This window comes from Xenia sp. Carnegie-2017, unplaced genomic scaffold (genome assembly GCF_021976095.1).
Source record: "Xenia sp. Carnegie-2017 unplaced genomic scaffold, XeniaSp_v1 HiC_scaffold_22, whole genome shotgun sequence".
Taxonomy (NCBI): domain Eukaryota; kingdom Metazoa; phylum Cnidaria; class Anthozoa; order Malacalcyonacea; family Xeniidae; genus Xenia; species Xenia sp. Carnegie-2017.
The window spans coordinates 15,990,828-16,007,010 of record NW_025813485.1 but is presented as its reverse complement, the minus strand read 5'-3'; the positions used below and the strand labels follow the sequence as shown (position 1 = coordinate 16,007,010).

General features: G+C 32.7%; 3 protein-coding genes across 3 annotated transcripts; all 3 read left to right on the top strand.

Moving 5' to 3' along the window:
* The first annotated feature begins 58 nt into the window (after positions 1 to 58).
* On the top strand, positions 59 to 9,425 carry LOC124446376 (nucleoporin p54-like). The gene is made up of 13 exons (XM_046997219.1): positions 59 to 312; positions 3,229 to 3,459; positions 3,905 to 4,122; positions 5,200 to 5,387; positions 5,883 to 5,985; positions 6,159 to 6,252; positions 6,491 to 6,545; positions 6,672 to 6,765; positions 6,853 to 6,960; positions 7,050 to 7,117; positions 8,288 to 8,339; positions 8,536 to 8,646; positions 8,912 to 9,425. The coding sequence occupies exons 1-13, from the start codon at positions 177 to 179 to the stop codon at positions 9,023 to 9,025; spliced, it is 1,572 nt and encodes a 523-aa protein (XP_046853175.1). The 5' UTR covers positions 59 to 176; the 3' UTR covers positions 9,026 to 9,425.
* A 120-nt stretch (positions 9,426 to 9,545) lies between these two features.
* On the top strand, positions 9,546 to 11,325 carry LOC124446377 (bone morphogenetic protein 2-B-like). Its single transcript, XM_046997220.1, has 2 exons — positions 9,546 to 10,151; positions 10,251 to 11,325. Exons 1-2 carry the CDS (start codon positions 9,923 to 9,925, stop codon positions 11,069 to 11,071), a joined length of 1,050 nt encoding a protein of 349 aa, XP_046853176.1. The 5' UTR covers positions 9,546 to 9,922; the 3' UTR covers positions 11,072 to 11,325.
* Positions 11,326 to 13,485: 2,160 nt separating this feature from the next.
* LOC124446378 lies at positions 13,486 to 15,115 on the top strand. Its single transcript, XM_046997221.1, has one exon. The coding sequence runs from the start codon at positions 13,991 to 13,993 to the stop codon at positions 14,900 to 14,902; it is 912 nt and encodes a 303-aa protein (XP_046853177.1). The 5' UTR covers positions 13,486 to 13,990; the 3' UTR covers positions 14,903 to 15,115.
* The last annotated feature ends 1,068 nt before the right edge of the window (positions 15,116 to 16,183 follow it).

The window sequence follows — 16,183 nt, the reverse complement described above, 5'->3', positions numbered from 1 at the left end:
AGAAAGCGATGTTACTTATACGTACCGCTGACAAACTATGAACGTATCACAGGCTCATTTATGGAACGAAAATGAATACTTGACAAAAAATGATAACAAGATACGTACGAGAAATTTTTAAAAATTCGCTTTTAAGTATTATTTTCATCAAGTTTTAATCTAGAAAATTTATAAAGATGACTCTTAGCGCAGGGACATCTTTCGGTGGTGGTTTGTTTGGCAATAAAACAACAACATCGACTTTTGGCATACCTACAATAACTACTACTTCAGCGTTTTCATTTGGTGCAGTAAAAACTACCGCAACAGCAGGTTTGTCTGTTCTCATAGAACATTTTGACGCATAGTGCATTTCCCCCTTTTTGACTAAAGACAGCTGTTTTTTTGGTTAATTTGGAAAAACAATGCTCAAAAAGAATGCAACGTGATAAATGATAATTATGAAATTTTGTTAACTATATTTAGTTCAGTCATTACATATACTCCAAATTGGTGATAAGTTTTCAGATTAAACCTAGGTCTTGTCTTTTTCTGATTAACAATTATTAATGTAGGGAAAACTACAGATAATTTCTGGTCAGTAACAGTTTAGACAATGTTTAGTCAGTAACAGTTTAGACAATGTCTAGTCAGTAACAGTTTAGACAATGTCTAGTCAGTAACAGTTTAGATAATGTCTAGTCAGTAACAGTTTAGACAATGTCTAGTCAGTAACAGTTTAGACAATGTTTAGTCAGTAACAGTTTAGACAATGTTTAGTCAGTTACAGTTCAGACAATTTTTAGTCAGTAACAGTTCAGACAATTCTAGTCAGTAACAGTTTAGACAATGTTTAGTCAGTAACAGTTTAGACAATGTTTAGTCAGTTACAGTTTAGACAATGTCTAGTCAGTAACAGTTCAGACAATGTCTAGTCAGTAACAGCTTAGACAATTTCTAGTCAGTAACAGTTTAGACAATGTCTAGTCAGTAACAGTTTAGATAATGTCTAGTCAGTAACAGTTTAGACAATGTCTAGTCAGTAACAGTTTAGACAATGTCTAGTCAGTAACAGTTTAGACAATGTCTAGTCAGTAACAGTTTAGATAATGTCTAGTCAGTAACAGTTTAGACAATGTCTAGTCAGTAACAGTTTAGGCAATGTCTAGTCAGTAACAGTTTAGACAATGTTTAGTCAGTAACAGTTTAGACAATGTCTAGTCAGTAACAGTTTAGACAATGTCTAGTTAGTGACAGTTCAGACAATGTCTAGTCAGTAATAGCTTAGACAATTTCTAGTTGGTAACAGTTTAGACAATGTCTAGTCAGTAACAGTTTAGACAATGTTTAGTCAGTAACAGTTTAGACAATGTCTAGTCAGTGAAAGTTTGGACAATGTCTAGTCAGTAACAGTTTAGACAATGTTTAGTCAGTAACAGTTTAGACAATGTCTAGTCAGTAACAGTTTAGACAATGTCTAGTCAGTAACAGTTTAGACAATGTCTAGTCAGTAACAGTTTAGACAATGTCTAGTCAGTAACAGTTTAGACAATGTCTAGTCAGTAACAGTTTAGACAATGTCTAGTCAGTAACAGTTTAGACAATGTCTAGTCAGTAACAGTTTAGACAATTTCTAGTCAGTAACAGTTTAGACAATGTTTAGTCAGTAACAGTTTAGACAATGTCTAGTCAGTAACAGTTTGGACAATGTCTAGTCAGTAACAGTTTGGACAATTTCTAGTCAGTAACAGTTCAGACAATTCTAGTCAGTAACAGTTCAGACAATTTTTAGTCAGTAACAGTTCAGACAATTTTTAGTCAGTAACAGTTCAGACAATTTTTAGTCAGTAACAGTTCAGACAATTCTAGTCAGTAACAGTTTAGACAATGTTTAGTCAGTAACAGTTCAGACAATTTTTAGTCAGTAACAGTTCAGACAATGTCTTAGTCAGTAACAGTTTAGACAATGTCTAGTCATAACAGTTTAGACAATGTCTAGACATTTAGACAATGTCTTCAGTAACATTTAGACAATGTCTTCAGTAAAAGTTTTGACAATTCTTCAGTAACAGTTTCAATGTCTAGTCAGTAACAGTTTAGACAATGTTTTAGTCAGTAACAGTTTAGACAATGTCTAGTCAGTAACAGTTTAGACAATGTCTAGTTGTAACAGTTCAGACAATGTCAGTCAGTAATGCAGACAATTCTAGTCTAAGTTGACAATGTCTAGTCAGTAACAGTTTAGACAATGTTTAGTTAACAGTTTAGACAATCCTAGTCAGTGAAAGTTTGGACAATGTCAAGTCAGAGTTAACAATGTTTAGTCAGTTCAGTTTAGACAATGTCTACTGTAACAAAGACAATGTCGTCAGTAACAGTTTAGACAATGTTTAGGTAACAGTTTCAATTCTAGTCAGTAACAGTTTAGACAATCTGTCAGTAACAGTTTGGACAATTCTAGTTAACATTAGACAATTCTAGTCAGTAACAGTTAACAATTTAGTGTTTAGACAATGTCTAGTCAGTAACAGTTTGAAATCTTCAAACAGTTTAGACAATTTAGTCAGTCATTTGGACAATGTCTAGGTAACAGTTTAGAAATACACAAAGTTTAACAATTTAGTCAGTAACAGTTTAGACAATGTCTATTCATAACCTTAGAAATGTTTGTCAGTAACAGTTTTAAATGTCTAGTCAGAACTTTGGACAAATTCTAGTTAACATTCAATTCTAGTCAGTAACAGTTCAGACAATTTTTAGTCTAACAGTTCAGACAATTTTTAGTCAGTAACAGTTCAGACAATTTTTAGTCAGTAACAGTTCAGACAATTCTAGTCAGTAACAGTTTAGACAATGTTTAGTCAGTAACAGTTCAGACAATTTTTAGTCAGTAACAGTTCAGACAGGTCTTATGGTTATGTCAGTCAAATCTGAAATAATGGAAGGATTATAGACATTGATACCTTGTTTTAACATTTTATGGACATTTCTTCAAGAAGAATGAATTTAGCATGACATTACCATGTGTTTTAGACATTACCACATGTAGACATTCTCAATATTCTGTTTAAAGTAATACTTTTTGAGGTACTAAATTCACTTCAGTAATGCTTATTTTTCATGATGTCTACTTGAATATTATTGCACCAGTTTGCAAAATGAATTGTTAAGTTTCTCAATCCTGTACCGTAAATGTATTTTGTCATATATCAACTCTGAGTTAACAATAATTTATGTTCTCTTGATTAGGTTTTGGACTGTCAACAAAGACAACATCGTCAGGTCTTTTCGGCAGTGGAGGAACTGGTTCTCTATTCTCAGGCGTTGGTACATCTGCAAATAAGGGGTTTGGAGGTTTTGGTTCATTGGCAACTTCCTCTGCTAACAGTAAACCATTTGGTGGGTTTGGGGGTCTTGGTTCAAACACTTTGTCCTCTTCAAAAGGATTTGGAGGATTTGGTACATCATCCAATAGTCTAGGTATGGTTAAAAATACACAAAGTGAACCATTTATTGGTATTTTTTATTGTACATACTTTTAATAACCTGGAAATCTATGTCAACCTTGTTTTAATTTTTGTGAGATCTTTGAATAAATTCTATTTAAATCACTTTTAACAAGAATTAATTATCTAACAATTCAAAAACAGGTTTTGTTGAATAATCTTAAAAAAGCTAGAACTTGAATAAAGACAGATGATAGCTTCTATGGGATGATCATATACATGCATCTAATAATGTGGAATAATTATAACTTGCCAAAGATTACAATTATATTAGATAACTATGTATCAAATATGTTTGAATAACAGTGATTTGACATTTGCAAAAATTTACAAATGAGCTCATGTGACAATAATTGCTGTACAGAAGTACTTTATATAAGGCTATTATTATTTCCTTTCTTTTTATTTATTATTCTAAGGAGCAGCATCAGGAAACAGCTTACAGGCACCAGATTCTAATGATTTAACTGCCTTATTATCTGCTGTCTCTGTACCCAAAGTATTTGAAGATGATCGAGACACAATTATGGCAAAGTTTAATCAAATTCAGGCATTCCTTGGTGTTGGTCAAGGTTATTTTAACAAGATTTCGAATCCAATTAATTTTACTATGGAAAATCCTTTCTGTAAATTTAAGGTAAGCTGTATCATGCTGGGGATTCTCATTAATTGAGTGGGTGGAATATAGGCGTATGGTGCTATTTTGTATGCAAAAGCTTTTACTGTTATTGTGGGTTTCAAAGTATGTCTTCTTTGTTCTATATTGTGTGATGGTATAAAGTTGAATGTATGTTTCCTGTTTATTTCCCATTTTATGTTCCTTGGTGCATTTTGATGTAAAAAAATTAATTATGTACCTTAGTGTCTTGTGATTGGACAAATTTCAATATGCATCACTGAAATTTATTTTTTTACTTATTTGTACAAAATGGTGATTTCTTTTTCTCGTTTCGTGTAATTCTAAAGTGCCTCTATCCGCAAAAACTTTTTTATGTGATATCAAAACTAGGAGTAATGTCTATGTATCAGTGGAAAAATTTTTCAATTTGGTCAAATCGTTATCTTGTTATGAAGGTTTAAAGTTAGTTTTCAATGGACATTGTCTGTTTTGGCATGAAGTCTGGAGCAAGCCAAACAGTGTGAGAATTAGTTCAGAAAAAACGATGTGTCTTTTTTTGACAAAAGTGTTTCTTTAGAAGCATAATCTAATCGATATTACGTTATTTATTATATAGCGCTAATTGTTAAATTAATATTTTTGAACGTGAACAAATTCATATGATTTACGACAGTGTTTTTCGTTAAAACCCCTGATATTTGCACATCGTTTGAAAGAGTGATGTGCAATTGTTTTCATTTTAGCTAAAATGATGTGCAAATTGCACATTGCACACCGTTAATTCGCACACTGAAGCCAAATTCTGACGTCATCCAAGGTAGTTGGTATATATGTATCTTGTATTGAGGAATCCCTTGCATGATGTCACAAAAGTAAGTCGTTCCAGACTTTTAGATCAACGGACAAGGTCCATTAAAAGGAGCATTTTTGCTAACTTTAAATAGCGATAAAATTGGGGTGATTTGACATCTTTTTTCACTGATACGTTGGAAATTATACCTAAATTTAACTTCGCAAATAAAATTTTTGCTAAATGTGTCACTTCATTGTCAGTGACTTGAAAGAAACAGTCAGTAATATCCTTTTTTCTTGTAGTCAGTTGGATACAGTTGCAAACCGTCTGAACCTGATTCAGCTGGATTAGTTGCTCTAACTATAAATAAAAAAGACCAGGAAGTGAAAAGCCAACAACAGCACCTTGTGGAAGCATTACAAAAATTATTTGGCAACAAACCAAACCTGGCTGTTTTTGTTGAAGTTGTAAAACCTTTACCAGAGAACAAGTAAGATTTCCTTAAGTTTATGGCAGCAATAATAAATAAGTAAAGATGTAAAACCTTTGCCAGAGAACAAGTAAGATTTCCTTAAGTTTATGGCAGCAATAATAAATAAGTAAAGATGTAAAACCTTTGCCAGAGACCAAGTAAGATTTCCTTAAGTTTATGGCAGCAATAGTAAATAAGTAAAGATGTAAAACCTTTACCAGAGAACAAGTAAGATTTCCTTAAGTTTATGGCAGCAATAATAAATAAGTAAAGGTAAAACCTTTGCCAGAGAACAAGTAAGATTTCTCTAAAGCTTTGATTCCCTAAGATTCCCTAAAGCTTTACAATACAAAAAATGTAATGAACAACAAACGAAAGTACAATTAAACCAGCTTCAGTACAAGCAGTGATGCAGTCAGCCTGCAAAATCAGTCGTGAAGTGCAATTTGCTAGAGGCTAGATGCTTTCAAGGACTAGAGTTTGTCACATTTTTCATTTTCATCCATTTGACAGAACTGAAGTTGTGATTTATTTAATGGAACGTGATGCCATGGGTAATTCTCGACGGTTTTCCTCTTCAGAGGTTTCAAACTTCTTAAATCAAGCAAATCTAAGGGTAAATTCAATGTTTATATCTTCATCCAATAATATAGTACATCTTTTTAAGCAAGAGTATTTTTGTATTGTTTATTTCAATATTTTTCCAGACTCTAATTTTTGTCATTGTTTTTTTTTTCACCTTGTACTTATCGATATCTCGTTTTTATATTAATCTCTTTAAATTTATAGACTCAATTAACTTCTCTCGGAGTATCAAAAGTTGTAGCAAAAGCTGATTTGACAGAGGAGCAATTGATTGTATATCTAAATAATCCACCTTCAGGTAATAATAAATAACAAAAATACAATAAATGTTAGTGATGTAAAATTTTAATCTCTCATCCAAGCTCATTTCGAACAGTTTTATCTCTGTTTATCGTTCTCTATCGAAACTAGAAGTATTCCTTTCTGTTTCTTTCGTAATTTCTTAATAAATATCAGTAGCTATGAATTTTCACGTTTTAAAATATGACAGACAAAACAAAGTATGAACTATATATCTCTATCAATATCTTATTTAGGTATTCATCCTATTTTATGGGAACAAGCTCGTAAAGACAACCCTAGCCCTCAAAGGTTATGTATGTTATTGCATCAATTCTCAACTATGTAATATCTCTATTGTCTTTTTTCTATGTGTGTGTACTTGTTAAATTTACGTCTTCAGTTAAATTTGTGTTCGTATGTTGCTTTTTAAAATAGACTTGTTCCGGTTCCTATTCTTGGATTTGAACAACTACAAGGTAGAATAAAATTTCAACAACAAGAAACAACTTTGCATCAAAATGCTTTAGAGGTATGTACGTATAACATATCAAATGTTGGATTGTACATACGTTTTATGTAATTGTATGATTTAGACACGTTGATTATATTTTGTTAGATTTTATCAGATGATATAACCATGTTACAACAAAAACATACGGAAACTTTAACGAAATTAACGGAATATAAACGAAGATTTCTTGATCTTAGTCATAGAGTTTTGAAGGTATTTCACTTGACTTGGCAGTTTTTCGACCGTCCATGCTCTCGACCTTTTGGATGATTTTTGATCTTTTTGTCATGTGTGTTTTATAGGTTATATCAAAACAAGAAGTAAAACGAAAGTCAGGTTGTTCTATTCAGCTAGATGAAGAAGATTTGAGGTGATCATGGTTTATAAACATCAAGAAGTTTGAGAAAAGTTTTTGAAAAAAACGGCTTCAAAATTTAATTTAGATACTTTTCATAAACATGCTTATTTTTAAAGTCCCGTTCTTGTAAGAACAATTTTTACAATACGAGTTTCTTCATTAGAAATATTTTCAAAATGTAGTGATGCTCATCCTCATATGTTTTCAACATAATCTGCTTCCAATGGTTTGAACCCGAGAGTATTGTTACATGTTTGTAAGTGGAGATCGTTTTAGTTAGTAGAGTCCTGAGAAAGATTGTTGATGTTGATGTTGATGTTGATGTTGATGTTGATGTTGATGTTGATGTAGGTGTTGGTGTTGATGTTGATGGTGATGGTGTGTTGATGTTGATGTTGATGTTGATGGTGATGTAGGTGTTGATGTTGGTGTTGATGGTGATGGTGTGTTGATGTTGATGTTGATGTTGATGTAGATGTTGATGTTGGTGTTGATGGTGATGGTGTGTTGATGTTGATGTTGATGTTGATGGTGATGTAGGTGTTGATGTTGGTGTTGATGGTGATGGTGTGTTGATGTTGATGTTGATGGTGTTGATGTTGGTGTTGATGTTGATGGTGTGTTGATGTTGGTGTTGATGTTGATGTTGATGTTGATGTAGGTGTTGATGTTGATGTTGGTGTTGATGTTGATGTTGGTGTTGATGTGGTGTTATTGTTGTTGTTGGTGTTGATGTTGATGTTGGTGTTGATGGTGATGGTGTGTTGATGTTGATGTTGATGTTGATGTAGGTGTTGATGTTGGTGTTGATGTTGATGGTGTGTTGATGTTGGTGTTGATGTTGGTGTTGATGTTGTGTTGATGTTGATGTTGATGTTGATGTTGATGTAGGTGTTGATGTTGATGTTGGTGTTGATGTAGGTGTTGATGTTGATGTTGGTGTTGATTTTGGTGTTGGTGTTGATGCTGATGTTGATGTTGACTGACGTTTCGACAACCATAGAGGTAGTGATGACAAAGGTAAGGTTGCCGAAACGTCAGTCAACATCAACAACAATAAAACCCTAATAACCTAGACGACCTACGTACATCTACATAAATATAATAATCTGCGACTGTTTTACTGTCGGAGAAACACATTACGAAATAAAGTGTTGACATTCTGTGTAAATTTTCTTGTAGAATTCAGTTTGAGACGCAGTTAACTTCTTTGAATGGACCAACTCACTTTAAGGTATATGTACTGATTTGTTGTTGAAATTCAATTTTTTATGAAACCAGTATTGTTTATGAATAAATAACCTACGAATTTTCTTTGCTATTCTAACTAAATATTGTCATTTATTGCTACAGGAGGGAAATTACGCTTTCTAAAAACTTCATTATTTAGTGATAGTATTGCCATTAATAATTTTTATCTTCTAATTTAGGGTCGTCTAAATGAACTTGTTGCACAATTGCGTCTTCAACAGCAGGCAATGGGAAATTCATTTGATGGTCGTTTTTCTTTGGAGAAGTCCGTTCAGTTGGATTTAAAACAGGTTTGTTTTAATAATGTAGCTTTAACGTTCAATGCAATTTTAACAATACAAATCAGTGGTATAAATTAACTTTCAATCGTCTTAATTAAAGATGACTGAAAATGAACTAATATAATATGACTAATTTTTAACAAAAAAGAAAAAACATTGGTCTTTTCCTTAAGAATATCTTATGAAAATGTTTTTTCTTTTTTATTTCTAAAGTTTCAACAAGTTAACAGTATTTAAAAGAAAGTAGTAAAACATTAGTTTTCTTTCATTTTAGCATCTTGAGAAGCAGCAGGAAGGTTTAATGCATCTTACTGGTGTTATACGGCAGGATTTTGAGGATCTGAAGTTAATTGAACAAGGTCTGCATGAACCTATACCTAGAAGATGATAAAGCTATCAGACACTAAAGGCATTCGTAATTTTGTCTCTTTGGCGTTTTGTAATATATATTCTTCGGAGTATTCGCTAAATTTTCACTTACGAAAACATTTCACGCTACTTGCGTAAAACATCTCAGTGAAAGTTTATCAAAAAAGTCGATTCATGAGTTTATTTCGTAAGTGAAAACATGACCCAAAGTAGCACTTTATTCTTGGCTTTTATGATTGTTATTTGAGGCCAAAATTGTCATTAATATCATATTTCTGTATTCAATTACGAAAGACAGTTCGCTGAAGCCATGTCTTATATATAACTATTTATATTGATACCGGTTACGACAAAATGTTTCCTTTGTAGATTGCATATATATCATACTTTAGTACGAAAAAGGTTGCTTTTGATGTTGTGATGTATTGTTTTGTTTTCATGCATTGAATCCTCAAGGGAAAAATGAAGAAAAATTTTAGCCATACCTGCCGTTAATTATAAAATTTAATTAATCTAATGATTCACGGTAACCGACAACAAGATCAGTAAATCATCAGTGTTCTTACAAATAACACAGAAATATTATTCTGGGTTTTGTTGGTGTTTATTATTCATGCACCTTGATAACTTTGGACATAAACAAGCACTCGAGTGAAACTAAAGATTTAAGTCTCGAGTATAGTTAATATTCATATGCCTGTTCATTTTTTTGCATTCAACCATCACAGATATATTGTTTTCTATACAAAAGTTTTCGTTTTCTGGATTTCTTTGGCTTTAATAATTTTCTCTTGGTCGAATTAACCAATCAGGTTGCGTTTAATAGGTTTTAAAGTGCCTCGACAGCAAGTAAAGGGACATATGCGTGAGCGAAAAACCGAAGCTTTTACTTCAAACTTGTACATAGTTAAAGGCAATGATTACTAGTATCATTTTGGCTTTAACTTTTTTCAATTTGTTGAAAAACATCGACACTAGCAGTGATGAGAACTTACCAGACGATTTTGCCGAGTTGTTTTTACAAGGTATTCCGCTTTCATCGAGACATGTACGAAAGCGAACCGTTCCAGCCTACGTGAAGAAATTATTTGAAATGGAGAAGCGACGCTCCTCTTTCTCGCAAATTTCATGTATTTTCGGTGAAGGTTTGTCTCTTTGCCTTGTCCGAAATCTATTTTGACAAAGAACATCTTGTAGCTGTTCGTAGTGTATTGTTTACTATATGATGGGCCATTTATTTTCAGAAAACAAAGCTTTACAAAAAGAAGCAATGGCGTTCACTTTTCAGTTGAAAAGTGTAAAGAATGTTAAAGAGGCTCGTCCCATACAGCTGCGTGTATTTAAAAGAAGATCCAAGGATCGAAATCCACACGATATGTATTTCATACATCTTTATCAGTCACATGAATTCATCAGCAATGTTTCATTCATAACAAACAAAAGTTTAAGTACGCGCTTAATTGGGTCACGTTTTGTGCGAAATTCACGAGGCGAATGGTTGACATTTGATGTAACTTCGGCTATTCTGTCTAAGCTGGTTCGTCAAACTGAAATCAACTTCTTTATTGAAGTTAAGTCGGTCAAATATTTGTCGGATTCAAAACCTATTTCAATTGCAAAAGGTGGTCGTAAACAACCATTTATGCTTATTTATTTTCCCTTACCTCTGCAAAAGTTGAGCAAGGCTGCTATGGGAGGACACATCAAGCAAAATTCTAATAATTTTCCTTTACGTACTTCTACATTAACACGTTTTCCTCGTTCACTAAGTAGTTCTCTATGTTCACGCAAATCAATGACTATTAATTTTCAACAATTGGGTTACTCCAGTATTTTGCATCCACAAACATACAACGCTCACACTTGTGCTGGAATATGTCCTGCATTTTCAGGAAGCAAACATCAAAAAATATACATATTTCTACGAAATCGTCACCTTGGAAAAGGCGGCTGCTGCATCCCCACCGAGTTTGAGCCGTTATCAATATTATATTACAGTGAACCAAAGAAAATAACAATTTCTCGTTTCCCAGGAATGATTGTAACCTCCTGTGGTTGTACATAATCTAATTGCGTTTGTATATAAATAGACAGGTTATGATACTATAAATTGTTGAGTTTAAATTTCCACTTTAAGAAATATGTTAATCTACTTGCCCCAAAGAAAATCGTTGGTAATTCAGTATACAGTATAACTTTATTTTAATATAATGTAGGGAAAGTGCCCGAGTTCGTTCTATTTAAATAGTATGTTATTTGTTAAAGTTTTCTCGGACACACGGTTAGATTAAACCTTGAATAAATGGCTCAAGCTTAAAATATGCATTACTAGTATTTATTCCTGTGTATGATATGAATTTTCGCTTCACTCGAGTTATGATCGGCCAAACATCAAAATGATTTACAAAATAACAAAGACTCAAGACCGTGAGTTGAAAATAGTAGACGTCCCATCAATATAATCGAGGGTATTTCAAATTGACTGAGCAGTTAAAAACATTTTAAAATCAATAAATTAAAATAAGCCAAAATTTATGATTTTACGACTTTCCGGCGCTAGACATGCTAAAAAACATAAAAACCCGTTATATATGTTGCAATTACATTCATAACGCGTGACCAGTGACACCCAGACCAGTATCACAGCAATCTAGACCGTACAGTATTGTTATATGAAGTATTACGAAAGCTCGATTTAAAAATACAGTATGGCGACAGTGCGAGAGGACGAAATAGTAAAAATTTTGCGTGCGTTTATCCAGTAATGAACGGTGTTCGGTTCTGTTTTTTGAGAATATCTTCTTTTCGAAAGCTTTTAATACGACGATCTCTAAATTTCAAATGCAAGAGCCGTTTTCTTGTGGCATTTGCAGAAAGAAAATGTAAAGATCAAGGTGGTTTATCAATGTTTTAAGTATACAATCCTGTACGACCTTTTTAAGATATTCGAATCATAAAGCGTCAAAAGAATATCGCATGAACAATGCAATACAAGCTAAGAATGTGCGTTTGATTGATAAATGCGGCACAAACTTGGGTATTGTACCTTTAGCAAACGCCTTGGAGAAAGGAAAAATATCAAAATGTGTGGTTGTCGAAGTTGGACATAATAAAAATGAAACTATTTGCAAGTTATTCAGTCAAAAACAACTTTTTGACAAAAGAAAAGAAGATAAAAAGAAACAAGTAAAGACCAGTAAGACGAAGGAAATAAAAATAACGGGGAAGATTTCTGAGCATGATCTGGAAATGAAAATGAGGAAAATTATTGAATTTTTAGAAGGAAATGACAGTGTTAAGGTTCTTGTTTCTCATCGTAGAAGACAAAATTCAAGTATAGATGATAAGAAAGATTTAATAGAAAAAATAGCTGCTCATGTTGCTGATGTTGGCAGCTTGCAAGGAGATGTTAAAATTATTGGAAATAACATTCGAACATTATTTGTTCCAATTCAAAAAAAATGATGTTCTCATTTAATGATGTAATATGATGTAGAATTAAATATGGTTCTTAAAGCTTTACGAAAAAATATGAATAATAATTCTAGAATGAATAAGAAAAGCATGTCCATGTTTTGTGTGAAAGGTTAGTAGTGGTTTGGGAATGGTATTTTGAAATCAAGGGCAAAGCAGACCTGAAATTCTGCTTGTAAACTTTTAAGCTAATGTTTTGTCATAAATTATTTTTTCAGTGAAAGATTATGACAGTTATTTGCTTTTGATCAGGTAAATGTGGCATAGCCAACCTGAAATTGGAGGTCTTGTTTGTAAATTTCTTGTATTGTTATGCAGATTCCCGCACTTACATAAAGATAACTTCCTTCTTGTTTTCATGCATGATGCAAAGTATGTTCCAGAAAATATCTCTAATCATATACTGTGATGTATATTCTTTAATATAACGCTATATGGGTAATCTGTAGTCTCTGTTGGTGTCTTCAAATTGCAAACAGGCCGAATATAAACCACTTTCAATTTTTTGATAATTACTTCTTTGTAAATGATATAGTTATTCATTTTGTAAAATGTAATGATCGTGAAAAATGTTAAGATGTAATGAATAACCCGTGGAACGCTTTTAACAACAAGGTTCTGAAATTTTCTCTAGTAGCGAAATGGAACAATTAAAGTCCTATCACTATTTGCTTTAAAGAAATTGCAACTGTAAAGACTGAAGTTCACTGATTTCTATAAAAAAACAGTAAAGAAACCAAAACAACGCTTTCAAGCTCAAATTATTGCTTAACTTTGAAAGAAGAAAGATAGTTGAAGGAGGGAACGCCAACGGGGAATGTAAAAACAAGTAATGTAAAAAGCGAAATCTTTATAACCTACGTTTGAATATTTCTAGAAAAATTCACAGTCAATTTAGAGAAACTTGAATTGGTTGCAATAAATGGCTTTGCCATGAACCTTTATTTGTCAACAAAAAATTACAGGTCTAGACTGGGTGCTTGCGTGAAATTTATATCAAAGAAATTGGGAGATACGATGTCACATGAATTTTGCTTTGAAGTTTGTACATTCATCGTTTCTATTTTTTAAGATGGCGGCGGATTCCTGCATCAGTCCTTGTTTGAATGATAGAGCCATTGTCAGTAACGGTTGCGGTAGTTCACAATGACAAAGGTTATATTGGCTGTGTTTTAAATTGAGTTGTGTTGCTATGGGAGGTAACTGTAAATGAATATTTGTCATGCTTGAATATTTATATTAGACAAAAAAATGCGAGGCAAATTGAATACAGGATAAGTTGCTCATTGCACTGACGAGGCATGCGAGATTAGTTTATAATGAATAAAGATCATTTTTATTTTATTTTCTTACTACGTCAGAGATAAAAAGATGATAAATTGATATTTAGTCATACACACAGCAGATAAATGTTTCTTAGTAACGTGCATAACGGTGAATTGCTTCAATATTCATCTATCTCGTCTCCAAACTTAACCGACGCACGGAAGCTGAACTGGATCATTTAAAGATGCGTTTTGATCGGCGTAGGTCTTCGTCCTACAGAGGTTTACACTTAAATGATAAAATCTTAGTTGGAGTTGAGATTGCAACCCAATATTTGGGCTGTGGAATTGTCTCACAAGTCAAAGGAACTGATTACGAAATTGCGCGTCTGATTTACGACATTCATTCCTTGTATTCTGAAGATAAGAATAAGCTAAAAAATGCAAAAGAAGTTGTCGTATTTATCGATAGTCAACGAATTGGTATTTCAAGTAAAGACGATGATCATTTGTTAGTAAATTTCCCTTTAACTCAAGTGAAAGATATTACAGTGTGTTTAAACGACGGTCCATATTCGAGGACTTGTGTTCTCGTAGCAAGAGAAAATCACATTTCGCAATACAAAGCGTATGTTTTCTACTGCAAAACATATAAACTTGCCCACGAGTTTTATAAGTTAGCAACGTTAGCCTTTCAACTTGGCTTTACTCTTCTTGAAAAATTCAACGAGAAATCAGTTATTGACGAGCCATTTGAACGACTCTCACCTCGTTATGAATCAGTAAAAACGATGACTAGCAAATGGAAAATAAAACGACAGACAAGATCATCATCAAATGATATTTCTCAAGAGAATGATAGTGTCTTCATTGACGAAGATGAACAGTGTACTAGTTGTGTGTTGGAGAGCGAAGATTGTTTAAATGAACGAGCAGTGACTGTTCTTCTTGCCGAAGATAACTTGTGTGAAAGCCACACAGCTAGTTTTGAGAATATTTGTGAAAGAAAAACGAGTTGCATCGAAACCGACTTTAAAAAATCCGACCGTAACTCGCATTCATATTTGGGAAATTTATTCCGAAAGTCTTGTCGTAGAGTTCGCAGTTATTTCAGGCAAGAGTCCTTAGTCTCTCGTAAAATCCTTGGTTCCACGTGAAAATAATGGTTCTCCGGTACAGATGAATTTCTTTGTGACTTCTTACCTTATTAAATATTCCATTAAGGCTGAAAAATGCAGTACAAACTATGCGTAAATGTATTACTTTAACTTGCCAGTTTGGTATGAAATGCGATTTGTTTAGCTGTATTGTAAACTATATTGTAACTTTGGTTGTTAAAAATGGATAAAATATATTTTCTTGCTTAAAAATAATTGACGAAAACATGCAGTATGTCGATCAATGACAATAAGTGATGCAATTTTTCCGTAATTCATCGCAGCTAAAAGTCAAGTATAGAAACGTGGTTATTGATTACTAAAGAAGTTTGTACCACTTCGTAAAAGTTTGTGTCGTGGCTTGTGTCAACAAAGGAAATGTTTAACGTTGTTTCAAATACTTTGTCTCTATGTTTTTACGCATAATTAATTCATAAAAGAAATATTTTTAGCTTCTGACAAGTTTACAGAGGTGACTTCTCTGTATCATAATGTCGCACAACCTTATTTGGCATACAGACAGACATGGTTTTCGTTCTTTTTCATTCTGTAATTACTACGAAAATGGATCAATGACAATGTTAAAAGCTCGTTCGATGAAATAACAAATATTTTAATTTACGAACAGACATATCTGCATTTTTGTACTTTTACAATTGTTCTCATCATTAATTGCTACTGCAAAACACGCACTAAATCCTCACATAAATTTAAACAAGCGAGTTTCGCTATCGTTCGTGAAACTGCTGTGATTTTTTCAAGCTTTAAGGGTCATTATATTTCAGTCGTTCACCGAAGCAGTAAGTTTTCCTTATGTCATTTCGTTAAGTTTTTGGTTTCCATGGCGCATTTTTATAACAAAAATAAATAATATATCTGTTACATGAACGATCATTATTCTTTTTGTGAATAGAAATAAAAGTTTACACTTTTCTAATCAGTTGATATTAAACATACAATTGAACAAATTGATGGTGGCACGACTTCGTGCTATGTTTATGTAGCTATAGTGTTATTTTTTAATGTGATGAATGATCACCAGAGTATCTGAGTATATGATCGTTTTATTTATTAATCACTGCGCAAATAAGTCAGCTGGGTAAAATAGAAATAAATAAAACTAAAATATTTTAAGGAAGAAAACAGAATTGCGAAACTAAGCACGTATTTTTATAAAAAAAATTTGAAAAAGTAATTAATGTACGATCGTTCGTTTAGATGTACTTCGATTATATTTATTTACTTGCTAGAGCAGATAAATTATATTCATTCAGTGAAATA